The sequence below is a fragment of the Protomyctophum parallelum genome, assembly GCF_964188405.1.
Source record: "Protomyctophum parallelum genome assembly, chromosome: 8".
NCBI lineage: Eukaryota > Metazoa > Chordata > Actinopteri > Myctophiformes > Myctophidae > Protomyctophum > Protomyctophum parallelum.
Window position 1 is genome coordinate 46,160,707 of NC_139703.1, and position 27,194 is coordinate 46,187,900.

A 27,194-nucleotide genomic window follows, 5' to 3' on the forward strand; every position below is an offset into this window, starting at 1 on the left:
GACAGGTAACCAAAATACCAAATTTAGTGGGGGAACACCCTTCCCCCACTCCTAAATCCCCAAATAGTGGCTTTAGAAAGATGAGACAAAAATGGAGCCCCTTGTATGTTGGGGTACTGAAAAACTATACTGGAGCACTGCAGTATAAAACACATAAAACACATAAACACTTCTCAGGGACCGATCAACAGATTGTACATTGTAGCATAGGCCTACATATGACTGAAAGGTGTGCTGCTAGGAGGAAAGATTTTCCCAGCAAGTGCTTGACATTGTTGATATAAAGCCTTTGTGGAGAAAGCAAGGACGATTTACACTATAGAAACCCCACACATAATGACCTTGTGGGGTCAGGGGTGAAGGATGGTCACTAGCAGTTTTGCTTTTCTTTCCCCTATTATCCTGGATGTTGGCAACGCCATTCTAATGCTGTTGCTGTCAAGACATCCACAAGGCCTTCCCAGATAATGCACAAGCTCACTCTGTGTCGTTACCATCACAATCTGCCTTAGCTAACCTATGCAAAAAGAGACGTGTGTGTGTGTGTGTGTGTGTGTGTGTGTGTGTGTGTGTGTGTGTGTGTGTGTGTGTGTGTGTGTGTGTGTGTGTGTGTGTGTGTGTGTGTGTGTGTGTGTGTGTGTGTGTGTGTGTGTGTGTGTGTGTGTGTGTGTGTGTGTGTGTGTGTGTGTGTGTGTGTGTGTGTGTTTGTGTTTCAAAAGGCTCTGCCAGTGGACCTAAAGGCCTATTCATAGTCTGGATTTTCGGTGGTGAGGTGACCACCACTCCGGTGGTGAGCTGACCACCGGAGCTGAAATAACGCTGAGCGGTGGTGAGTAAAAACAGAGAGAAGGGCTGGAGCGGTTTGCTCTTCACCGCGGCTCGTGACGTCATGTTGTAGTTCGGTGATCACCTAACCACCGAAAATCCAGACTATGTATGAGCCTTAAGACCCCTCACCTGTAGAATTCCCAGCCTCTGCCTCAGCCAATTGATGGTCATGGCAACTCCACACCTGCCATTTAATTACTTAACCAGTCCACTTTTCAAAGTCAGTTTGCACTCTTCAGGCAATACAGAGATCTCCATATAGGACAGGTCACAGACAGACGGTTTAAACGGGTGCTACGACAACGGGCACATTGCATACAAGGTTCCCAACTTGCATCGTTACCAACAGGTCTAGTCTATGTAAATTCATGATGCTGATAAGCTATACTGGAAAAATAAAATAAAAAGAAGACCACACATTTCTTTGTGTCGTCACTGATGTTATATCCTACTGACTCACCTGCCAGTGAGGAGCCCCCACCACCCCAGCCCATAAGAATTCACAGAGTGCATGCCGTGACAAATATCACCTTCATCGCCCGGTTTCCCTCCCCCGAACACAGGCCAATTCTGCTTGTAGATGCTCGACAAAGCCGGAGGCATCGTGGTGGATTCATTTCAAACCGCTAGACTCTGCAGTGGGGGCTGGGGTATACTTTCCCACTGCGACACCTGAGAGCTAGAACAGAGTGTTTATCAAGTTGAAAATGGTTTCATTTATTCAGAACATGGAGTACTTTTTAGCAGCTATCCAATGATGACTGTATACAATCTCGTATGCAATATAAAACTGTCTGGAAAAACAATTTACAATTTAGGCATTTTGTAGACGCTCTTAATCCAGAGCGATTTAGACAGGAAGCTACACAGCATGTCTTGTCACTGTTGCTCGTTGACGTCAAGCATGCGCCTGACGTCAGTGAGGAAAAAATATAAAGGAAAATATACAGCCTGTGGTCAAAAAGTACAGGGAAATTGTGTGAAGACATACTGTATGGTTGGTGAGTGAAGGGGGGCTGCCCTAAGGTTCGACCAGATGGTTATACAACTTTTGTTTCGTTTTGTAGCTTTATCTGACTGCAGTTGAAGCCAGCTCAGCTTCTTTGGATATTTTGTAACCGCTACAAACGTCAGCATTACTTTGTATCTTCATGTCACTGGCTTCCATTGAAAATGAACTGTAGCCTGTAGCTATCTGCCCGTGTGAATGCAGAATGATTTTTAACTACATTGCCTGAATAACTTTAGCTAAGTGAACTATATTTCTCTTGAGAGTATAGCTTTGCTGTAATTCATATTCTTTCAGTTAAGTGTGAAGTAAATGGTAGGGTAGCTTGTAATACTTTTAGGTAGTTTCCAGAACACTGCTTACACATGCCTGTAACTGTTAATGCATACATTTAGTCTGCAGTATGTCTGGCTGGCTCTGTTAGGAGCCTGAGAGCATCTGGCTTGTCTAATATCAGATAAGGGGCAAGATCATAGGCATCCCCGAGATATCAAAGATTCTGATTTTTCATTTTTCATTTTCTTTGCAACTTTTGGGACTGTGACAGATTAATATTATATATTTCTAGGCAAAAAGTACATTTGCACACCTACTTCAATGGAGAACGGAGCAGGCAGTCAAACATGATAATGGCAAAACGGGCAAAAATATCTGAAGGTCTGAGCGACCAAAACGTTTTTTTGCCCTTCTCATATTATATTTTAGAAAATGAAGTTATCATTGGACCATGACACCTTGCATGAATGGTCACAGCCGCTCTCATGTGCTATGTTCTGTACATTCTGTTCTCAAGTTGTGACGACATACCAGCTCACTGATGTTGTTGTCACATGTCACATACGGCACACGTACACACTACACACAACAAACAACTCTGCCCTACTACTAAACCAATTTTAGGACATAAAACTTTCACCAAGTCCTGTGAAATATGCAAAACAAAAAGTAAAATAACCATTCTATCTCTGGGGAAACAGTGGATATCAGTGCTGCGTTAAAGTTTTATGTCAGACTGTTACTGTTAAGTAAGTAATTTGAGGTAATGAAAAACCAGATGTTTGTGACAGTGCAGCATCACTGCACACTATTTACCAAACAGAAAGGTACATCTTGTTAGAATATGCTTTTCTTTCTAAGTCCCTTAGCTCTGACTAAGGGCCGATTCATACTCCTATTTTAGAGCCTAATAAAAGTCGGTTTGGCGCTGTAGAGCCTACAATTTGACGTCATTTGAGGTTCGGGGGGCGGGTACCGTCCTAAAGTCGGCTCTTCGGTGCTACTGAAAATTGCTGACGAGCCGAAATCATTTCGGCACTACAGCGCCGAAACAGCGCTAAAATAGGAGTATGAATCGGCCCTAAGGCAGCTAGACCAGAGCTTTTAAACGTTTTTGGCCGAAGGTACACCAAAGGACAAGTAAAAATCTCAAGGCACACCAGTATTCATAACCGTACAAAATAAAAACATAATATCACTAATTGTGTATTTTTATTCACTAATGCCAAGTACTGTGTTTTCAAAATGTCATCCCAGCCGCTTCACTCATGGATATACTTACTGAGAGAAAACGCTATTGTTACTGCTACTGAATTAGTTACATTTTCGCTAGAAACAGACTGTATCATATATGAGTGACTGACTGTCGCAAACGATACAGAGACACCTCCCTGACAATAACGCAGAGACAGGTTGTTTATTTTTGGACTACAATGCTTATGAAACTATTTTAAGATGGCCCCATGTTATTCTCCATAGAGGAATGACTTCCGTGAACCGGGCACAACCTAAATAGAATATCTTAGAGCCATTTGAGTAATTGATGTTTAATAGAAGACAGAGAATCATGCAGTATATATTTAAATGTAATGGCATCAAACAACTCTGCCCTACTACTAAACCAATTTCAGGACATAAAACTTTCACCAAGTCCTGTGAAATATGCAAAACAAAAAGTAGAATAACCATTCATTCTATCTCCGGGGAAACAGTGGAAGAGTTGCACTATCTCAGCGCTGCGTTAAAGTTTTATGTCAGACATCATTTTAAGTAAGTCATTTGAGGTAATGAAAAATCTGATTTTTGTGACAGTGCATCACTGCACACTATTTACCAAACAGAAAGGTACATCTTGTTAGAATATGCTTTTCTTTCTAAGCCCCTTAGCTCTGACCCATGTTTATTGACTTCTTGGATTTGTTGTAGTTCTGGCTCATGCCTAATTTATACTCGGTCGTACGACGGTGTCGCACATAAACAATATATAGCACATCTCCACGTACAGGCTCTCATTCACAACAAAGTATAAATGGAGCTTCAGGGTGGTGGTCCCCTCCACACAGCAGTTCAGCTGCGGGAGAGGTCAGTCCTGGGATGGAGCAGTCACTCAGGACGGAAGTAGCAGGGCAGCTGAGAGGCTCCCACAACACCTGAGTGACATGTTTTCGTTAGCCTGGGTTCCAGCCTAATTCGATGCGTTTCGTGAATTTAACAAAACAAATGCACAGAACCCAGCGAACCCGGCTGGAACCCAGGCTGTGTTTTCGTAACTTGTTTTTTTGGGACCTTTATGGTATGGTGTCTAGGTATGGATACACGGTATTCTTCATGCCGTTTCTTTTTAATCCTTTCTTAAACCTATTCCCAAAATTAACCATACGATGGAGAAGATAGCAGAAAACATAACTCTTTGAGTAAACAACATACAGAGACCAATGAACAGATTCTTCTATATAAATTGGACCCAAGGAATACATTGAAGTGGTTATTATTAATATTCAAGCACACCTTGACTCTTATTTCAGGACAGAAACAGCAAAGAACTAGAAAAAGTGCCCTTCTGGGCACAGGTCTCCACCAGGATTTCTTCCTCAGCCTAGTGGGAATATGCGTGCACAGTTTCATCGCAATCGGACGCTGCGTTGAGGATTTGTGGCGATTTGTACAAAGCGGGCTAATCCTGAAAACTGTAGGAGCCAATCGTGGCCAATCAGGATTAGAGGTAAAAACACTTTTCGGCCAGTTATAGCGCCACCTTGAGGCTGAGTTGAAATTGTTCATGTGGCATTTCGTCCTCGGCCTAGTGGGAATGTGGGTGCACAATTTCACGGAAATCACGCGATGTGTTCATGATTTGCAGCATTTTGTTTGAAACTGAGCACTCCTGTGAACTTTGGAAGCCAATCTTAACCAATCAGGATGATGGAGTCTGAGAAATCTGAAAGACCGGTTTCGTTGAATGGCTCTAGAGAGACTGTGTACCAATTTGCGTGATGTTTGGACAAAATCTGTAGGTGTACTGTGCAAAAACTTGTTTTGCACAAAGCGGCCTCCTGGTGGCGCTATAACAGGCCGTTCTGGAAAGTTTGGGGCAGAGGTTCATCGTTGGCATCCAGGGAGTGTGTGTGCAAAATGTGGCATCGACCGGGTTAACGGCGGCCGAGATTAGCTGCTCACGGACACACACACGGACACACGGACGGACGGACGGACTGACGGACGGACGGACGGACGGACGGATGGACGGACGGACGGAGTGCAAAACGTCCGGACGGAGTGCAAAACATACTCTCCCCCCATGCCTTCGGCCTGGTGGAGACAACTAGCATAAAACGAATAACATAAAACAAGTGGCTTAGGAGGTAGAGCGCCGTCTTGGAATCCGAAGGTTCCCGGTTCGATTCCCAACTCCTCCTGGCAAAGTATTGAAGGGTCCTTGAGCAAGAGACTGAAACCCTAACTGCTCCCGATGAGTAGGTTGGTGCCTTGCATGGTTTCCTCCGCCATCGGTGTGATACCGTGGTATGCTTACCTTGCAAATCCCCCTTCCATATGGTCATAAATCCATAATTCAAAAGCTGTATTCACACCTTTTGGCCTTGAAACATGAAAAGCGATAGAAAAGAGGAAGAAATGTAGCTTTATGTTGTGCTGCATACTGATCAAGACTACGATCACATGACATGACGCTGTGGAACATTTTAATTTCTCTACTTCATTCCTTCTATATCTTTAAATATATAATATTAATAACAACGAGAATAATGCTATTACTAATCAAAATAATAATTGTAATAAATTATTATTATAAATGTCCATAGACCACTTTTCAAAACATTTACAATGTGCTTAAAAGTTCTGCCAGAAGATACTCAGCTCTTAAGAAGGGAGCATAGAGAAAGGCAGACAGGGACCTTGTGATATTAACGTTTATCTTTTCCGGTTTTTTCTTTCTGCGTTTTCTACACGTTACAGTGCGACATGAATGAGTCACTGAAATTTTGAATGGCAGGCTGCAGGCTTATAAACCTCTGCCACCCCTCGAGACATGAGTTTGGTGAGCACTTCTTAGCGTTCACATGCACACACAGATTGGTCTGACAAACTGCAGAGCATTTCCTATCGCCCTGGAGGACACAGGAGCCAATTAAACTCTTCACCATGAGTTCCCTTTTGTCATGGCTCTTTTGCCTGTTGTTGGTGTCACATGGATCATCAGCAATCATCACAGGGGTAAGTGGACGTCAATATTTTTGCCATCTGATACGCTCATCACATATCACACTGTGAGATATAAAAACACACTTGTCAGAGTTAAACTGAGGGGTGTGTGTGTGTGTGTGTGTGTGTGTGTGTGTGTGTGTCCTACGTGAGCCTGGGCAATGTTTTACCTCTATAAAAATACAATAAAACAAAGGAGGGAAAACAGCCAATCTAAAATGCGTTGTAGATCTGCTGTTTTTGAAAAACAGTCAAATTTTGAATCTACTCAAATCCGCAGGCTTAACTAATTGCCATAAAAATACCTAACAGTGTCATTCACAACATTCCAATAGTGTTTCTAATGTGAATTGAAGGAATGACATGTACAACCAAGACGGGGCCTGGTGATCCAAGTCTGTCACGTCCTTAATTTTATGCACAGTGATGAACACTCATCTTGATCAACTTAAATCAGTGTTTGTAAATACCTCAATATTTTACATAAGCCTCAAGGGTTGCTCAATATAATTTGATTATATATTTATAGAAAATGTATATTATATATATTTTTGTTTTACTTCACCTTCATTTAAATTGCATTGAATTGAGAGAGAGGATAGTTGTTTAGAGTTAAAACTAGAGAGAGTAGGAATGCTAAAAGTTTAAACACCAAAGTATCGAAACAATGTAATTCATTAGTAGACATACTAGACAATATCCTGAAATGGTAGGCCTACCCTAACGACATTTTAATTCCAACCAACACTAATGACCTCGTCTCCCACTTTAACAATCTTTGCTCATCTGCCCTAGTTGCCCCGCTTAAAACAAAAAAGAAATGTGTTAGTTCTGTCAATTCATCCCCATGGATGAATGATGACATCCGCAGCCTTAAAGGACAACTTAAGTTATTTTCAACCAAGGTTCATGTTTTAGGTTGTTATTAGAGAAAGTAAAAGATGATTTGTTAAAAAAATTTCATTTGCTGCTTTCTTTCGTTTTAGGGATTTTTGCTATTTTTGACATGGGGTGGGGGGTGGGGGCATTCGAACATGAGGCTAAATATGAATTTTTGTACACAATTTTGTATTATTTACTGAAGTCCTACTAGACCCCAGGAAATTACATCTGGCCACAAAAGATCACGGGATCTACTGAATGTGAAGGGGCGACAAACTGACATGTTGAGTCATACAGCACAGTATGGCATACCTCTATAGTACCCTCCTTCACATTCAGTAGATCCTGTGATCTTTTGTGGCCAGATGTAATTCCCTGGGGTCTAGTTAACTTGGTAAACTGGCGAGTTCTCCTGTGTGTGTGTGTGTGTGTGTGTGTGTGTGTGTGTGTGTGTGTGTGTGTGTGTGTGTGTGTGTGTGTGTGTGTGTGTGTGTGTGTGTGCGTGTGCGTGTGTGTGTGTGCGCGCGCTTGCACACATCTAGGTATGTGAAAAGGATTCTCAGTGTGGCGGAGGCATGTGCTGTGCGGTCAGCCTTTGGATCCGGAGTCTGCGCATGTGTACCCCCATGGGACAAGAGGAAGATGACTGTCATCCAATGAGTCAAAAGGTGAGCTACACATCTGTATGTGGCATGGGTGATGGCTGATTTAAGAAGTCACACCTTAAGAGTCCAAACTAATTGGACCCTGAGCTGGGTGGGACAGCATACCTGTTGTGCATCAATACACTGCACACCGATAAATAAGTCATCCCACACACACCCGGGTATAGCCTCAGTCTTGACAGCATGTCCATCTGCTCCGGCTCGTGACATCTTGCCAAATTGTGTGTTTATTTATACCCATCTACCTAACCGTGTGTCCCTGTGTCGGAGACACCTACAGAGGTGGTGGGTGGCAAGACTGATAATGACATGTCCATCTGCTCTGGGCTCTATTGCCGCTGTGTTTGAACCAGACTACCTTTGTCCCTGACTCCTTGAGTGTCAGAGGAAACACAGTTTGTGCTGGTGCTGCTACCGCTATCGCTGCTGCTGCAAATTTCACTTCAGCATATGTATTTGGCATTAATTTAACCAGGTATGATTCTCACCCTGAAAAGGTATCCTTACCTCTCTCTTTCTCCTCATCTCCAGGTTCCATTTTATGGCAGAAGACGGCATCATACATGTCCTTGTCTGCCCAATTTGGCATGCATTACCATAGCTGAGGGAACATCTAAATGTCTTTCACCATTTAAGTATAAAGAAGACTATTATCTATGAAGAAATGAACTTCTACACTAACACGTTTTGCTACATGATTAAATTACATTTCTATTATGCCATGTAAGCTATATTTAATAACTATTTATAAAATTATTTACTTACTTTAGTATGCATATTTCTATTCATTAAGAAACCAGTGATGACTAGGTCGCTATACTTTGATGACTAGGTCGATAACATTTCATGAGCTTTCCGTAGTCAAGTTTCACCTGACAAAAAAATATATTTGACGATGAATTATTCTGTCTGTAATTGCATCGTTTTAAAACCTTGGTGAACATACACTAGACCCCCACAATGTGTAACTGTTTTTAGATCATTTTGAAATTTGGTTTAGCTTTTATTTGAAATTTGTTTTAGCTTTTTATTTGTAAACCTATGTAATTTCACATGTATACCTTGTACTGTATTGTATTCTTTGTTTTTATATTCCTGATCTTCTGATGTATTGTGATGTTTTTCTATGTGATTGTATTACTCGACGACACTGAAAATGAGTTTGATTACTCAGTGTAATTTTGTGAATAAATCAAACTTGAATGAAAGAAATTAAAAACCAGTTAAAGAAAGGTGACACTTTAAAGTCTGGGCTCAAAATAAATTGTATGTTAAAGTAAATAATAAAAAACAATTAAAAGAACCGAAAAATCACGAATGTCTGTATTGGTCTGTCCGTGGGTCTGTTAGAAGATATGGACTACCAAGCCCGCCCCGATCTCACCCAGACACGGTGAAAGGATTGGGAATTCCGTACATACACTCCTAGGAAATCCCCAAATCTGTACATATTACAAACTACTGTTTTGACCGCAATGAAGCCGTGGTTTTCACCCCATTATCTCAGTGGGGGCAAATGCGTTCCCCACAACATTATTTACGATTCTGTGCCTATCGGGGCTGAGTCGGCTCAATCGAACTTCCCAACGTTCGCCACGGCAACTCGCTCGCTTTAGCCCGCTCGGTGGTGGCTCTCGTTGCTCAAGTTTGCTTGAGACAGCACCCCTCCGTTGTGGTCTATGGGGAGAATTTCAGTGTAATCTGTACATGGATTTTGGGGTTTTCTAGTAGTGCATGTACAGAATTCAATCCGTGTTATTTCAGTGTTTGGGTGAGATCGGTTTGACAAGTCTGTGGACTGTGTCAACTTGATAACATATTTCTATCAGTTTGATAGAAATATTATCAAACTGATAGAATATTAAGAGCAATCAAAACCACCGGTTGAATAGTAATTGACATAATAGCGATTTTACCCCTCTGCAGCCATCGCAGACGCCATCTTGAAAACGACGGATTCCAGAATTTCTTTTGCATGGCCAATAGTAACAGTAGGCTATCCACTGAAAAATTGTTTGTATCAATTATTCAGGTAAAACAATGTAACTAGTCACTTCCTCATTGACCCTTATCTTCAGTGAGGCTCTGTGACATCATACGATATGATATGATATGATATAGTACTTTGTCAGTTCACACTGAAATTTGTCTTGCGAACTTTACAGTCTATGCTTGCGAACCAGCAGCCAAGTATGCAGAACACATATACACACATTTGACATAACACAAAGAACAACAACTAATACATAAAGACATGAAGACAAGAGCAATATCCACCACCTAGATTACCCCGTTGCTACTACAACTCCTGATTAAGCCTCAAAGTCGACTGGTGGACAAAGGACGTCTTTAGTCTGACCTTATTGTATGCTGGTACACCATATCTCCTTCCTGAAGGTAGCAACCTATATTCTCCATACATGGATGTATAAAGTATGTATAAATGTATAAAGTTTCTGAAGTGGTTGTCCAACAATCTTTAAACAAATGTTCTGTTGCAGCAGTTGTGACTTTAGGGCTGCAGACAAACATCCATACCATGTAGAACACTCATAATAACAGAAGTGAAGAACAAAAGAAGAATCCGTCTACTAGCACTGAAGGATCTTAGACGGCGAAGGAAGTAGATTCTTTGCTTTGTTTTCTTACACACTGAATCAATCTGATCTTTCCATGACAACAGATGGTCTATTACTACTCCTCTCCTATAGATATTTGTACGAACATACCTGGTTGATCGGTTCACCATGAATAGTAATGGAGGATCTGTGTATCTCTGGTGGTGTACCAAAAACAATCTCTTCTGTCTTTTTTGTGTTAATGATGAGAGCATTGTTATCACTCCATTCAACCACCTCATTTATGTTTTTGCACAGTACACCTACAGATTTTGTCCAAAAATCCCGCAAATCGTTACACAGTATCTCCATAGTCATGTGCTCAAGACGGATGTGTCTGATATTTCATATTCCATCCTAATTGGCTAACATTGGCTTTCAAATTTTGCAGAATTGGCCTGTTTTGAACAAAAAACCTCAAATCATGAACGCAGCGTGCAATTTCACGTGAAATCTTTCACGCACTTTCCTACTAGGCTGAGGAATATAGCCCACCCATTTCACATTGCCCTGTTATAGCGCCACCAACAGGTGGATTGTGCATGCGTGCCATCAACACGGATCTGCACCATTTCCCATATTCCATCCTGATTGGCAAAGATTGGAACAAACAAACAAAAAACATGTTTATATTACTCCTAAATATTCCTATCCTCCTGGTGGAGACCTGTGCCCAGAAGGGCACTTTTTCTAGTTTATTCTGTGTTGGTGCAGTCCAGGATCACTGGAACTATCTAGGAGAGAAATCAAAAGTGTATCAGAGTATTTTAGAATGTATTGGTCTGGTGTGTCAGTGCGACATTCAGACAGGCATTCCTCAATACGACAGCTGTCAGTATAAAGGGTGAAAAGTTCAGCTGAGCTCACACACCCCTGGGGAGCACCAACATTAGTAGTTAATTCTGAGGAGAGGGTTGTGTTCACTTTCACCCTCTGTACTCTGTTAGTAAGAAAAGAAGCATACCAGTGAATTAAGTATGGAATCAGTTCCAACTGTACCATTTTTGACACTAGTATATCGGACTGTATTGTATTGAAAGCTGAAGAAATGTCTAAGAATAGCACCCTCGCATGATTCTTATTTGACTTATCTAGGTGTTTTGTAATTAGGTGGACCAGTGTGACAACCGCATCCTCTGTACCGCAACCCTTTTCATAAGCAAACTGACAGGGGTCGAATTTTTCTTTGGTTATACTAACAAGATGTTGTAACAGTATTCTTTAAAGTGATTTCATAATCACTGAAGTGAGAGCTACAGTATGGGTCTAGTGACATAGCTATAAGTACAACAAGGAGACATGCTGTGATGGTAATTGTTATGGACACATATTTCCTTGTTTTTTGCGGTCATTTAAGAAATCAGAGCACCCAAAACAGTTTAGAAAACAATCCATATAGATTTCCATTATTTTCATTTGACTCTTTAATACAAATGTAGTGTACCGGTAGAACTTGTATAGTGTTCTGGTCTTATCTACTCTGACATACTCCAATATACCAGGCTGCTTAATTTTGGCACACTACACCTGCCTATTTCAGACCCCTGGTCTCACTGACTGACTATAATGTCAGAGTAAATTTCTGTTTACTGAACAAAGTGACCTTTAAACATTTTGGCATGCGTACTAGGCTACTACTACTGTTTGTCAATAAGCAGATAGGACAAAACAAATGTAATCAATAGCAGTTGAGAGAGGGAGAGGGGGCAGTGCTCCAGTAATTGAGTCTAAGTATAGATTCTCCTGGTCAAACATTTATCAACTACAAGTGAAAGTTACTCTGTCAAATTTGTACTCAAGTATTTGCTTTTAAAAATACTTAAATATTTCAAAGTGCATTTTTACTTTTTAATATCAATATATAATATGCTCTGTTGAAATACAGAACGTTTTCCAAACAATTCAATGTGATGCTATTTTACCTATTATTCATAATTGCCTGTCAACGCTGTAGTCCCCCGCATGAATGGAAATGCGATTTCAAGGGGAGTGGTTACCACGGTCACAAAATTCTTTGACGTGGCCAAAAAAAGTCTGAAAATTGGATCGAGCAAATCATAACAAATTTACTCATCGGGAGATCTAAAGGTCAGAGGTCATTTGACAAATGAGTAGGCTTCAGTTCCTGAGGGATCCTCACGGCCCTCTATCACATTTCTGTGAAGAACGATAACTCAGAACTGCCAAAACTTGTCAGTTGGCGGAATTTTCACGGGTCTACGCCCTTTGAGCTAGCTTGACCCCTAATAATAATAATCATCAAATGGCCTAAGGCTAAGAGATGAGATTTAAAAAAGTACATACTCAAGTACTTTGTTACACCATTGGAGGGGGACAGCTTGTGTTCCATAACTTCCCTTGAGTAAAAAGGCAGATTTGCAACAGATAAAGCCATTTTAAAGCTGCATATGAATGACTTGACATGGTTAAGGACACTTTAAATTGTATGACCAAGAACATGCCATTTATGTTTCAAAGCTACTCTTTTGAAATTAACACGTTATCCGAGTCGTGAAACACAAATATTTATTTTCTCAAATACTATGCAAACATTGTTCCAAAGTAGGCCTAGTAACTGTTGTTTTCAGAGTAGGCTACTGTCCAAGTTGTTATAAAGAAAAGTAGCTAGCCTATAGTAGTAGGCCTAGTAGTAGTAATAATAATAATTAATCATTCTGTTCTGTCTATATAAAGACCTCATCTTCAACACAATTTATCCTTGACCTTGAGGAACATGGATTTAACAAACATCACACCTTGTGAAGTGAGGGGTGCTAATATATTAAAGTCTAACTCATGTTAATTAGGTGATGTAATGGTGACAAACGGTGCAAACACAAACATTAAATGCCATTAACAATAAAGAGACAATATGACGTAAATGACGCATGACAATTTTCCCTTCATTGTTAATGCGTTTACAAAACAAACATTGAACTAAAGACAAACATTAAACCTGTGTATAGGAGGCAATACGTTTTATCACCTTGTTCACAGAAGAGCTTATAAAAGATACGCTACAACATAAACATAAAATAAGAATAAAGCAAAGAAAAGGGAAGTGTGCTTTATACAGTATTTACAAACAAGTAGCCTACATTGTTTGACAAAATAATATACTGAAATTAGAGTGATTTTCAAATGATAAGAACAAATGGATAAAGTTACTCTCTCGGTCTATGAGTAAAGCCAGAGAAAGTGGGCTATACTTGGATAGGTTTCATAAGAATTCTATTCTCAAAAGTAACCTATAGACAGACTACCTATTTGAAAAATGTGGCTATTTCGTCGAGGGACACACTGAATGCAACTAGGCAAAAGACCATTCAGATGACACAATATGGCTCCATTGGTGTGTGTGTGTGTGTGTGTGTGTGTGTGTGTGTGTGTGTGTGTGTGTGTGTGTGTGTGTGTGTGTGTGTGTGTGTGTGTGTGTGTGTGTGTGTGTGTGTGTGTGTGTGTGTGTGCGTGCGTGCGTGCGTGTGCGTGTGCGTGCGTGTGTGAGACGCAACTTGGCCTGTTGTAGCCCACCATGAGGCTGATTTGAAAACTGTCAAGTGGCATTTCTTCCTCAGCCTATAGTGGGAATAGGCATGCACGAAGCCGTGGATATGCACGGCTTGGGTAAATGGGTAGCCGTGGTTATGCACGGCTTGTGATATCCGTGGATATGCTCCTGAGAAAACGACTTAAAGTCTTTTACAGTCTATGGTGTGTGTCAAGAAAGACAGCACGGGAAACTGGTTGCTCTGAGACGCAACCGAAGCTTCTTGTTGAATATAAAACTAATAATGGGATTTGCCCCCGCATGAAGGAATGTCATCCACACAGCTGCAGTCAGGTACACTTGTGGAACGTGCCGCCTTTCACAAATATTCGAACGTAGCACGCAATTACATAAGGGGCCCAGAGAAGGAGAAATGAATGTGTAATCATGTAATACATTTTCCCAATGCGCTTTTCCATTTAAATTCATCCAAGACGAGCAGCCGTCTACTCCATTATGCGAGTCTTGCCTGATGCCCACCAGCGTCGGCGGGGTCGCCGGGGTGGGACCACGTCCAAATCTAGCCTCGTAGAGGCTACGAGAATCTAAATGTTTGGGCTAGTCCAAATCCTGCTATCCAATTGGCGGCCACTTGTCCAGTCGCCCCGGGGCCGTGGAAAGTCCAGTTCTGACTTACGGCTGGTACCATGGCTGGGCTGGTTTCATCTTGCTATGGTCGTAAACGAAACAAAGCATCTTTATGTAAACAACATGCGTCGTGCCCACATTTACAGCCAGCATCAACATGAAACCTACGGAGTCATTAGCTTTCACATATGCTCGAAAATGCACTGCTCCTCCGGACGGATGAATGTGTATGTGCCAACGTCGAACACTGGAGGGAGAGCCATCGCTACAGAGAGGGTCCAGACCATGCATATAAAGTAACCGCCACACATGATGTCCATAAAGTTAAAGTAATTCGCTTGGAATAAAACCTGTGATGTGCAATGGCCATGTATCGTGTGACACTGACGGAGAAGAGCAAAAACGCTACGTGGAAACAGAAAAGGACAGAAATGAAAGCGACTATTTTGCAGCTTAAAACGCCGTGTGTCCAAGTGGAGCCGCCGCTGACGGATACCATCACGAAGGGAAAGCACACGGTGACGGTCGGCGGCTCGTAGGACATCTGCTAAACAAAGATCAAGGAGAAAATAATACGGAGCCTTGTGAAGGGAGCTGTCTATGAACAGCAGCAGACTGCAGACAGACACATTCCCAACCAGACTGATACAAATGATGAGCCCCAGTGAAGCCACTTTCAGTTTCACCGCAGATGCGGTGATGATGGCATCATTGTGTAGCGAAGGGTTGCTTTCCCCAAACTCACTCGTGTTTGCCATCTATGCAACCGAGCTATTGTCACATCATGCGCGTTGATTTTATATCGCCACATTAAGTGGACTGGTTTTAATGGTTGAAAACTGACGAAAACTGAAGAAATTAACATGATAGATACCGTATGCATATTAGTCTACATCAGGGGAAACTGTTCCGATCCACTCGCCTTGGATAATAAATTCCATTCAACCCAATCGGAAATCGGAATGGTATCATAGGAACAGGATGCAGTTTTTATGTGAATTTTCTTATCTTCATCTCACAAGTGTCCAATATGCGAAAATGACAAAACACCGTTCTTTGTATAGGTCTATTTTCTGTTGACTGAAAGCAACCCATTGTGTAAACCATGTTGAAATCAAAATACAAAAACATCTCATTTTCCACTTTTCCAACTCTTTCCAGCTCCGTCAAATGTTGGTCATAATGCAGCCAGTGGCAGTCAACTGGTACTCCCTGGCCTATATAGCCTACCCTATTAACCTACCGTACAACTATGCCCCCTATAGCCTATAATAGTCTATGCTTGCAATTTTGCAATAACTTGTCGTGCTATATGCAGCTATGGAGTGACGCGCGGTGAAAGCCACGGGCAATTATTTCGCCGATGCGATGCACAAGTCCTCTTGCGCGAAGTATAGGCTATTATGTTGGAATCATTAGTCTATCCTTGTCTCATGCAATCTGGGGGCACAGAAGTCTGGCTCGATGCACTGGAGACTAGAGATGCAAATGTTACAGTCAGTCTCAGTTCCTTTTCATCATGTATTACAAGCTGCTGACTGGTTCAGCATTAAAGGTGCAGGCTTGTTTATGTATTTGCATTTATGATGCACTGATCGAGCAGCATAGCATGCATGGCACATGTGCTTGCTGTTGTTGTAACCTAGTTATGTCTGGAGTCTGGACCAGAGTTAGGCTATTCAGGAGAATTTCTCCATAAGTTAGTTGGTGCTAATATTAAAACAAACTTGCAGCTTCAAAAAACATACATCTTCCCACAGAGATCAGCTCTGCCTCTACTATACAATATTGTCATGCCATAAAGAGCTGGACCTATTATAACCACCAATTAGTGGAATTGTAACAGACATTACCAATTATTTTCTGTATAGACTAGTTTCTGCTATCCCCCTCCCCAAATAAATAGCTAAATAAGTCATATCAATTTCGTCAATTAAAAACATCCATCGATCAATCGGTCAATCAATCAATCAATCAATCAATCAATCAATCAATCAATCAATCAATCAATCTCAATCGAGTAGGCTAACATATCAGTCACCAACTCAAATCCAGTGATTAACCGTGCATCCTATATGTCTATAATTATCTTCCTACTATTGTGTCTAACTTCATTTTAAGTAGATAACACAAGTATAGCAAGACAGACATGGATTCTGCTGCGATTCACCAGCGCCATCTGCAGCCAGTGTCATGCAATATCTTTACATTACTGTAGGCTAAACAGCATTTATACACAGGCTGCAGCAGCACAACTATCATATTTCTCTAAATCATATTTTTAAAGCCTGATAGTACGATTCTGTTTCTTTCCCATAAATAGTCAGCCGTTACTTTAAGCGGCAAGTATGGTAACATGATGTAACATCAATCTGGACATCTGGGCTGCTGGCCACGGTGAGCACCTCGATGTAAAATTGGTTAATTTCTCCAAAATGTAATTAGAATAGATTTAGAACATTCAACAGTTAAGGTAGCCTATAATATTTCTACAACTGCTAAGACGAAGTCCACACCCACAACAATAGAGGGAGCTCAACAAACCATGTGCTTTTGATTCATTTGATTGATTGATTGAAATATTTATTAACAGTTTGCAGAATTACAGTACATTTCAAGCACAAAGTCAATACAAAGACTGTTAAAGTTAAATCTGTTAAATCTGCAACCCAGATTTGGCACAAACAAGGAACTAAATTAATTTAGTTCCAAAATGTGGAACGCCCTACCAACAGTCATTAAGACATGCGAATGAATCCCTTGACTCCTTCAAAACCGCTCTCAAAGTGCACCTACGACGGCTGCAATTCGAAACTGGCCCCCGTACAATCTGAATCCCCCACCCACCCCTTTTTCCCCTCACTATATGTTTTCTTTTCCCTTTTTTATACCTCCTTTATGATGATGATGTCCTGTTTTTTTTGGCTCCCGTATATAGAAGTGTATATTTGTATGTCTCTAAATGTTATGATGAATTGAACATGGTGGACCCTCCTCTTGTAAACAAGCATAGTGCTTTATTGGTCGTCCACTCACAGTTGACAGTTTTTGTGCTTGAAATGTACTGTAATTCTGCAAACTGTTAATAAATATTTCAATCAATAAATCAATCAATCAATCAATCAAAAATAAAATAAAAGTCTTATTCTGAAGACCTTAAATCGCAACCAGGAAGTAAAGAGGAAGTGTTATATTTTCTATATTCAATATTCTTTTCTATTCTTTTCTCCCCGACTGTGACGTCACATTAGTATACGTCCTCGTACGAAGGTGTGGCGCGGCGAATGTCGCCGATCTACAAGCTCACAATGCGTCGCATCGCAGCGCGCTGTGAGTTTGTAGAGCAGATGTTTCCAGGCGTCATCATCCGCTGGTGGGCGGAAAAGCGGCACGGCAGTTTTTTCTGTGCCAAGTATGCTGACCGACCCGGCCGGGCTATTTTATAAGAAGGTTCACACACAGGCCACAAAAATCTGTAATTTTGCACACAGAAATGGCCGTTCCTGTAGGTAAAACCCTGCAGATGGAGAGTGATGCACGCGACGAACCGACACTTACAGCTGAAAATAACATTGACATCGACGAGAAAGAATTGGAAAATATCACAAAGAAGCAACACGAAGAAGACGCCACAGCGTTGCCTCTCCACTCCCCCTGGACCTTCTGGCTTGACAGGTATTATTACAAGAAAAAGTGATTATTAATCTACTTTTCACCATGTCCAGTCCACACGTTAAATAAATGACAAACACAGACCATACATAGAAAAACGCCGATAAAGCGACAAGCCGGGGATTCCGTAGGCCCCAAGCCAAAAGGATAGCTTGGTTAATATTTCACTACCAAACGTTGGCAGAGAAAATATTAAACTGAAGTTAGAACATCGACAAAAAACAGCAGCGAAAGTTTCACTGAAACAAATGCCCGTGTCGAGGTGGTCGAGTGCAAACTTGGGCTGCGAGCCTGCGACATTTAAAGCCTACCAAACACCTAACTGTGAGTTGTTTCTGGTCTAATTTGGCTTTTTGGGGTGTGTGTATGTATGTATCCATAGGGCTGGCGCCTGGCTATACCACTAATGTAAGCAAATGTAGCGTCGTGAAGAATGAAGATGGGCCAGTCATGAGCCAGAAGGATGTCTTCTTGGAAAGACAATACATGACCTAAATTCAAATGTAGCCTAGATTTCCTACTAGTGGAACAGGCAGCTACAATTTTACGAAACGTTCATTAACGTACACACAGGCAAATCACACATGAAAAATTAAGGATCTAGGCTTGCCCATTATATTGGGCTATGCATAACACCGGCGTGCCAATAAGTGAAGTCTGTAGTGTATAAAGTTACCATGTTTACCCAGGGTAACTGGACTAAGCTCAAGAACTTGTTTACAGCCAGGCCCTGCTCATAGAACATTTCATGGTAGGGGTTCAATGCCTTGCTCAAGGGCAATGGTAATTTTAACGTGCCGTCCGGGGATAAGAACTAGCGACCTTCCGATATCCAAACCGTTCGGCCACCGCTGCCCCGTATACACACTACTGTTTAATGAACTACTGTTTAAGTGATTTATTATACATTCAGATAATTGGAAATCATTGCTATACAATATACATGGTTTGTTCAATAACATGAGTCAGTATTTTATAATCAGAAAATACATTTTAAGTCTGTTGCCAATTTCATCCAACCAGGTGGTTTGTTTATCTGCTTTTAGTGTTATAAGTTAGTGTTCCAGTTGTCATCTTATCTAACTATAAATGCACCAAGTCTCTGTGTGTACGTCTGAAATCCATGTAACTCGAGAAACTTCGTCCCACCGACTTATGACATCATTCTGACATCCGTATAAATTCGAAGCAGGCGTTCCGCCCCACCACAGGGCGTGCAGTGCCAGATGTCGAGTCGGTCGGACACACGGTTGTCCAGAACCTCATCACAACACTCCATATTAAGGAATGCCTTACGCGGAACTGCGTATATAGTAATAAAGATACAGAAATCTCCATATATGGGCACAGACAGATTGGTGGACACTGGAACGGGTACTCTGAGGGCCGATTCATACTCCTATTTTAGAGCCGAATAAAAGTCGGTTCGGCTCTGTAGAGCCTACAATGTGACGTCATTTGAGGTTCGGGGCGGTGGGTACCGTCCTAAAGTCGGCTCTTCGGTGCTACTGAAAATTTCTGACGAGCCGAAATCATTTCGGCACTAGAGCGCCGAAACAGCGGTAAAATAGGAGTATGAATCGGCCCTGACACGGGTACAACGAGTATTGCATAGCCAGGTGGGGCATGTATCTCTAACTTCCATCATTACGACTCGGTATTTAGGCATGCCTAACACAGAACTCCATACAGTACAGACTACACCGCACAGTACAGTAAAGGCTCATTCATAGTCTGGATTTTCGGTGGCGAGGTGACCACCGCTCCGGTGGTGAGGTGAGCACCGGAGCTGAAATAATGTTGAGCGGTGGTGAGTAAAAACAGAGGGAATGCCTGGGGCGGTGGCGGTGGTTTTCTCTTCACCGCGGCTTGTGACGTCATGTTGTAATTTGGTGGTCACCTCACCACCGAAAATCCAGACTATGAATGAGCCTTAACTATAACGATAAATGTATAGTTGCACTGCTCAGTTCACACAGGTGTGATTTTGTTTTTGTTTTAGGTCATTGCCAGGGACAACTGCTGCAGAGTGTGAATCCAATCTGAAGAAGATCTACACTGTTAAAACTGTCCAGGTGGAGAATATTTTGTTTAATAAAATTGATAACTGCAGATATAGGTTTTAGATCTAATGGTAAAGCGGAGGCATGCATTTCCAGTTTTCTGGCCGACATGGGGCTTAATTGGCATCATCCACCAGCTGCTTAAAAACCAGGTAGAGACTCCTGCCGCTCGCGGCTTGCATCTTCGTGACGCAACACTGTCGATGCAGTCAGTAATCCGCCGGAAGGCAATAATTTTTTGCCAACGGCTGATTCGGTCTGGCTTATTAGCCAGGCTAGTGGCTAATAAGCCAGACCGAATCAGCCGTTGGCAAAAAATGATTGCCTTCCGGCGGATTACGGTCTGGAGAGGCTCAATTGTACGCCCATTTCCTACACCAGAGAACTGGTGTGGTCAATCGGGACACTGTATGCAATATGGGTGGGCTTTGGTACAGTGACGTTCAATGCTTGACACCTTTGACTGACAGTAGCTCTGACCAATTGCGTCAAAGAGAAAATGTTTGAACCCGCCCCCGGCCCCCGGGAAACGAGATCCATACACAGCATCTCCAGACTCAAATACCACACGACAGTGTGATTTGAGTCTGGCTTATTAGCCAGGCTAATGATGTACTGCTTCCAATTCTTGCTTGCAGCCAATCAAATTATTGTTCTATAGGTGGGACATAGATAGCTTGCACTTGATTGGCTACTATTTAGAATTACTGTACACTGCAGCAACAAGTTGTAACCAACAGAACATGGCAGCGGGCACCCCCACTGGAAAAGAAAAGTGTGTGTGCACATGCCTCAGAATGTTCTTGAAAGTGATCTTGACAAATGGCCATGCCTCTGCAAATCAAGACTTTCCCTTCCCCACCATGTGTTTTTCATATTTCACATGAACCAATATATGATAATGATATGGCCACCTAAAATCTCTTGGGGAAATTGTTTATTGAAAAGAGTGGGAACCCATTTAACTTATTGAAAATATAGTGGGAACCCTTAATTGTAAAAAAAAAAGAAGAGAACAAATAAAATAGTGCGAAAATTCTATTCGACTAAACAAATACAGTTGAATTTTTGTTACCGGCACTGCGGCACATCAAGCCATTGATCAGCTTAGATTTGTGAAACTAGATATTTTGTGGCAGTTTTCCACAAAAAGGCCTACAACATGTTTTGTGATTAATCATTAGGTGGTAAATGAGTTTGTCAAAGCATTTGCATTCACTGTTATTGTGCGTTCACACAGGCAGATGAAAACATGCAGTCTACAATTCATTGTCAATGGAAGCCAGAGACATGACAATGCAATGATGCATGTAGCTGCTCCAAAACTACATCACATCTTTGCGTCTGCGTCTTTGCGTCTGCCCGTGTGAACACAACATTAGCCTTTATAAAATAACAGTAATTTGTTTGCTCATGTAGATTGTCTATTGTTTTCTGTCCTCTTCATAGATGTTCTGGAGTGTGTACAACAACATTCCTCCAGTGACTAACTTGCCCATGAGATGTAGCTATCACTTAATGCGTGGAGAGAGGAGACCACTATGGTATGGCTTGCACCATAATGTTTACGTTGTTGATTTTTCCTATATTTTCCTTAGCACTGGTTCAAATGTAAATGTGGCCCTTCACCCTTATTCCAAAGAGTATATGGCATTAAAATCTGATCTGATGCAGTTCTTTATCCAACATAGGGAAGAAGAGAGCAATGCAAAAGGAGGTGTATGGAAGATGAAAATACCAAAAGATAGCACTGTAGGTGTTTGTCTACTTCAACAGGTTTTATTCACTTCAAATAAATCACAGCATTGTTAATGGGTTATTATGTTCTTATTTTAGGCGCCAGTTTGGAAAGAATTGTTACTTGCCACTATTGGGGAGCAGTTTGCCGATTACTGTGCTTCAGGTGAGTGTCAGGTCTGTACTTGATAATGTATGCACTGCTGTCGGGGGTGGATGAAGTCTTTTTGCTATTGCAAAAAATAATTACTATACTTTACCTGACTCTTGTTGCAACTAACTCACATTGGGGATTTCAGTGTGTTGCTGTTGTCATTTCAGCTGACATGCATTGTTACTATAGTGGGGTCGTATCTGATACTTCCGTGACCGCGGAGAGCAAAGGTCCGTTCCTCAGTAGATTTATCATCTATGAAGGTTAAAAAACTAATTGAGCCCCCGGCCCCCCATGTAAATCGCAAAAATGCGGGGAAAATTCATGAGAGCCCCAAATCCATTTGGGGCCGTTTTTAGCCCAAGGAGTGTTTTTTTTTGTGCAAAACTAATGCTTGGAATGGATTCAGAATAATGGAAACCCCCTAGTTTGACACGTCACATGCTACTGAAAGCAGAATGAATTTTAGGTAATTATTCCTTATTGTGCCTTAAAGGACCACTTCACCACTTTTCAATGTATCTTCATATAATAGGTCCTCACTAATAATCATGATAAAATGGCACGCTTTCTCTCATAGGAGGGCTGTGGGCAGTTTAGAAACCGTCTTCCAGTGACATCATCATTAGGCAGATATTTTTTGAAACAAGATTTTTTTACAAGATTTCTTTCCATTTTTCGCATTGCAACTTTTCAGGACTAGAAAGCCTGCATTTTCTATTAGCTTGGATTCCCCATCGATGATGTCACTGGAATACTGTTTCTAAACTGCCCACAGCCCTCCTATGAGACACAGACCGAGTAGAAAAACAATGCGCCATTTTATCATGATTATTAGTGAGGACCTATTATATGAAGAATTGAAGATAGGTTGAAAAGTGGTGAAGTGGTCCTTTAACAGGTTGTTGATGGTGGCCATATGGATTTGGGGCTCATGAATTTTCCCCGCATTTTTGCCATTTACATGGGGTCTCAATTTGTTTTTTAACCTTCATAGATGATAAATCCACTGAGAAACGGACCTTTGCTCTCTGCGGTCACGGAAGTATACTACTAGTTGTATGATCAAACTCTGGTGTCTCTGTTTTACAGATGATGAGGTTGTAGGTGTCAGTGTAAGCGTTCGTGATCGAGAAGATGTTGTTCAAGTCTGGAATGGTGATGCGTCTCTCGCCACTGAAGCTAATATCTTGGGAAAAGTCTATGAGCTGCTCCCTCACATATCTTTTAAAGCTGTTTTTTATAAATGTAAGTATGACCTCCCATATTTTTCAAATCACATGTACCACAAAAACTAGAGTTGTTCAGCATCAGGACTATGCAATGTTATCGAACTGCACCGTGAGCTGCATAATTTTAAACATTCCAATTCAAGTCAGTGTGTGTCAGAAGGTTTTAAGGATCGTCTATATATAGTTTTGTCTGGGCTGATGTTGCATCATAATACAGAAACAGCTGATTTATCTCAGGAGAAAGCATTATTATTTATTATTTTATGGCTCAGATGGCTAATGTACCTAATGAGTTAACATCACGGTTAAGATACAGTACAAGATTCAAGATTATTTGTCATTTACAGTTTTAAAATGGCTCCTCAACATGCAAGACGTTTTTTGTAATTATTATATCCCTTTACACAAGTATATAAGACAGTAAGCACATTTCATGACATCAAATGCAGCCCAAAGTGCTTTTTTTCTTTAAACGTAGTATTAATCAAATAATAAAAAATATAAGATCATAAACATGATCAAGAACAAATTAAAAAGAAGCAAGATTAAAACGATACAAGAACAAAACATCACTACATCACTCATCACTTTTGAATGATGACAGATTCTAATCTAGACATAGACATAAAAAAATGTATTAATAGGCCTATCTACATTTACATGGAACCACACAACCTACCTGTCACCGATATAGGAACACAATTCAATAAGGAACCACACATTTACAGGGAACCGCTATGAAAGCAATAGTGAAAAAAGTGGGTATTGAGCTTGCTTTAAAGCTATCTATGATCATTGCCTGTCTTATATGTAATGGGAGCTTGTTCCAGGCCATTGGCGCATAAAAGCAGAAAGCTGCTTCGCCATTCATTTCTGCCACCTCGAGGAGGCAACCACTAGACGACGTAAGGTGACGGGTTGTAACATATTTGGGCAGGCAATCTGAAAGGTAGGGAGGTGCTAAACAAAAAACTATTATGAGCCATTACACTTTACTCGCCACTTTTAAGGTCAAGTTAGTTTAGTTGTTTGTCTGCCACGCTTTTCAGCCAAAGTTGAAGAGCTCAAAAGCTGATTCTGAATCTTTCATTTCCGGGGCAGATGCTAGTTACTTTCACTTTTGTCAGATGAGCTAATATAGTACCGTGAGGTGTTTTTCTTTATTGAGCTCCTAAGACATCAATGTTCTGTATGATCAGTTGATCACCTCAATCTGAGCTTCAATTCTGAGAAAGCGTTGCCAGGCGACGGAGACGCCAGTACCGGTAGATATATGACTGGTGATTCTGGATTAATAATAATAACCTCGTTAATAAACCTCGTCCAATGTCGTCCTTAGCAGTTAAAAGCAATTAAAAGGAAATCAATCCTGAAAGTTACAGAAAGCCAGTGTAAAGATGCTAAATCTGGAGTGATATGTTCATCTTGGTTTTTGTTAAAACTCTGTAGTCTGTCAATGATTTTCTTAGGAAGGCCAGAAAAAAGTACATAAGAAGCTGTAGGAAGACAAAAGCGTGGATTCACATTTTTGCATCCTCCACTAACTGAGATGAATGATCAAATCTTAACCGCAGTGCAAAAGACACTAACTCTTAATGTGCTTTCTTTTCTCTTTTTTTTTTTTTTTACCAAGAGCGCTTTTAAAAGTGTTTAGTGTTGATGATATGGGGTGTTTTTATGTCCAAGCTGATAAACAAAGATCCATGGCCCCCTGCCCCCATTTTTAGCATAAAGGTGCTCTAGCCAGCACCCTAATGACACCCTAACATTTTCTCAAATTAAGTCAATTTCTTTGACAAATGACTTGACTGTGGTTAACCCATTCTGGGCGGGATCCCCTTTTGGTGTTTTACCCCTTCAGGCCAGGAACCCATTTTCGGTTCCTTTTAAGAATTGGCCTCAGGCCTAAATGTAGCCTGGGCAGCATTCCTTTTCGGGGTTATGATCCGGTCGGGAGCGGATGATATCGCTACGTCATGTTATAGTATTGTTTTGTAGTCCTTTTCCCTCAAACCGATTTTTCGCAATAAAAGCCATAGGTTACGAGAGCTTTTATTGTTATTCTTCCGGTTTGAGGGAAAAGGAAGTTCTGATTGATTGTTCCTGCCTGATGACTACAAAACAATACTGTCTACAACATGACGTAGTTATATCATCCTCTCCAGACCGGTTCACACAGCAATTTCGTAACCGAGACCAGGCTTTCTTTCCTCCGAGGTGGAAATCCTGGTGACGCGAGGTTAGGTTTAATTTGTGACTTATATCTTCTATTTTGCATATATGCATGTTAGGATCTATACTGATTATGACATTTTACAATTTCAGCTCATAAGGAACATCATGCCTTCGAAGGAGGACGTTCAAGACATTAGGTTGTGGGTCACCTTATTTTCTTCAATTTGAACTCTTTCATCAACATAATCAAGAGTAATATTTTGGATTCAAGGAAATCTTCAATATATTTTTTATAAATTTTAATAACTAATGCCTAACTTTCTTCTATTCTAAGATTCAGAATTGTCTGATATTCTGAATTCTTCAGTATGTTCAGAGTAGGATTTGTAATTTTTATCATTTTAATTTTGTCTACATCTTTTTAGTTCATGTTAATTGGTTCCTTTTATTGAACTGCACTGTTCTCTGCACCACTTACGGACCTCAGGCAATTTATTCCTGTTCTAAAGGTAGCTGTAATATATTCTCACCGTGTTAAACCGTTAGATGTGTCATATTTGTTAACATTTATTATTCCATTGACACATTTTAGTGCCAAAGCACTTTATGCATAGGTGGGGCCTACATGAGTTTGTTCCACTTATGAGGGTGCAGTACATGCCCAAAGCTGTCAAAGATTTATTCCATAAACATTTACCTTCAATTTTGAAAGTATTGCAGAAATAATGATACATTCACGGTTATTGTACGAAACATGCCATATGTGATTTATGAAAGTTCAGTAGAGCTTTGAGCACAGAATGGAGCCTTCTAGAAAGCTCAACACACCCACATTTAGCGGTTGCCTATGATTACATTATGTGGAAAGTAAACGCGTTACATGAGTGACATGAATTAATTCAGTCATGTACAGTAGGCTATTCTGCATACTACTCTTAAGAGAGATGCTATACTTTGTCTCTGCTATACAAGTAGGATTGAGCGCTAGATAGTTTATCACACTGAGATACAAGCAAAACATTAGTAGAAAATGTTGGATTCTTAATTTGTTTGTTTTAATGGAGAATTATGCCAATATATTTCCATGTTAAATGTCTGTTTTGTCAGGGTTTGTGATTAAACTTGAGCCAAATAGTGTCAGGTTTCAATAAATGCACAGTGGCTTATTTTTGTGTTTTTATGAAATGCAGAAAATGGCTTCAAGTTAATTAATTCAAGCTAGATGGGAGAATGACCTTGTGTATGATCCAGTTCAGTTAATTGGAAAAACAAATTAATTTGTAGGCCACATTAAAGCATGTTCTCCATTTTCAAAATCAGGGCCATTATTTCCAGACCTTTTTCTGCGTTTGGAAAATGGTTAGCAAGCTGTAGTTGTTTTATTCTATATGTGACAATCACACCACTTATGTTGTTTCAAGTTTGGACTCCACTAACTAGATACTAGTATAATGGATATTGTTTTTATTGTAAACAATTCATTTTGGATTATATGGGATTGTTAATTAAAATGAAAGTAGACTTTTT

General features: G+C 40.8%; 3 protein-coding genes across 3 annotated transcripts; 2 read left to right on the plus strand and 1 right to left on the minus strand.

Annotated features, from left to right (window-relative positions):
* Nucleotides 1-6,274: 6,274 nt before the first annotated feature.
* Nucleotides 6,275-8,541, plus strand: prok2 (prokineticin 2; the record flags this gene model as incomplete). Its single annotated transcript, XM_083772232.1, has 3 exons — nucleotides 6,275-6,346; nucleotides 7,759-7,884; nucleotides 8,413-8,541. 3 exons carry the CDS (start codon nucleotides 6,275-6,277, stop codon nucleotides 8,539-8,541), a joined length of 327 nt encoding a protein of 108 aa, XP_083628358.1.
* Nucleotides 8,542-14,581: 6,040 nt separating this feature from the next.
* On the minus strand, nucleotides 14,582-15,392 carry gpr27 (G protein-coupled receptor 27; the record flags this gene model as incomplete). Its single annotated transcript, XM_083772233.1, is given in 5 exon segments — nucleotides 14,582-14,695; nucleotides 14,698-14,822; nucleotides 14,825-14,932; nucleotides 14,935-15,151; nucleotides 15,153-15,392. Coding segments are annotated over 5 exon segments (804 nt in total).
* Nucleotides 15,393-18,002: 2,610 nt separating this feature from the next.
* On the plus strand, nucleotides 18,003-27,145 carry LOC310863312 (eukaryotic translation initiation factor 4E type 3-like). The gene is made up of 7 exons (XM_083771557.1): nucleotides 18,003-18,309; nucleotides 20,309-20,381; nucleotides 21,819-21,913; nucleotides 22,061-22,121; nucleotides 22,206-22,272; nucleotides 23,353-23,508; nucleotides 25,818-27,145. The coding sequence occupies exons 1-7, from the start codon at nucleotides 18,128-18,130 to the stop codon at nucleotides 25,862-25,864; spliced, it is 681 nt and encodes a 226-aa protein (XP_083627683.1). The 5' UTR covers nucleotides 18,003-18,127; the 3' UTR covers nucleotides 25,865-27,145.
* Nucleotides 27,146-27,194: the final 49 nt, after the last annotated feature.

What these genes read in the sequence shown, in the direction of transcription:
- LOC310863312 (XM_083771557.1), top strand. Translation starts at nt 18,128, where the DNA reads ATGGCCGTTCCTGTAGGTAAAACCCTGCAGATGGAGAGTGATGCACGC. An exon ending in AAATACCAAAAGATAGCACT is followed by an intron (nt 22,122 to 22,205) that starts GTAGGTGTTTGT and finishes TTCTTATTTTAG; the next exon opens with GCGCCAGTTTGGAAAGAATT. An exon ending in TAAAGCTGTTTTTTATAAAT is followed by an intron (nt 23,509 to 25,817) that starts GTAAGTATGACC and finishes TTACAATTTCAG; the next exon opens with CTCATAAGGAACATCATGCC.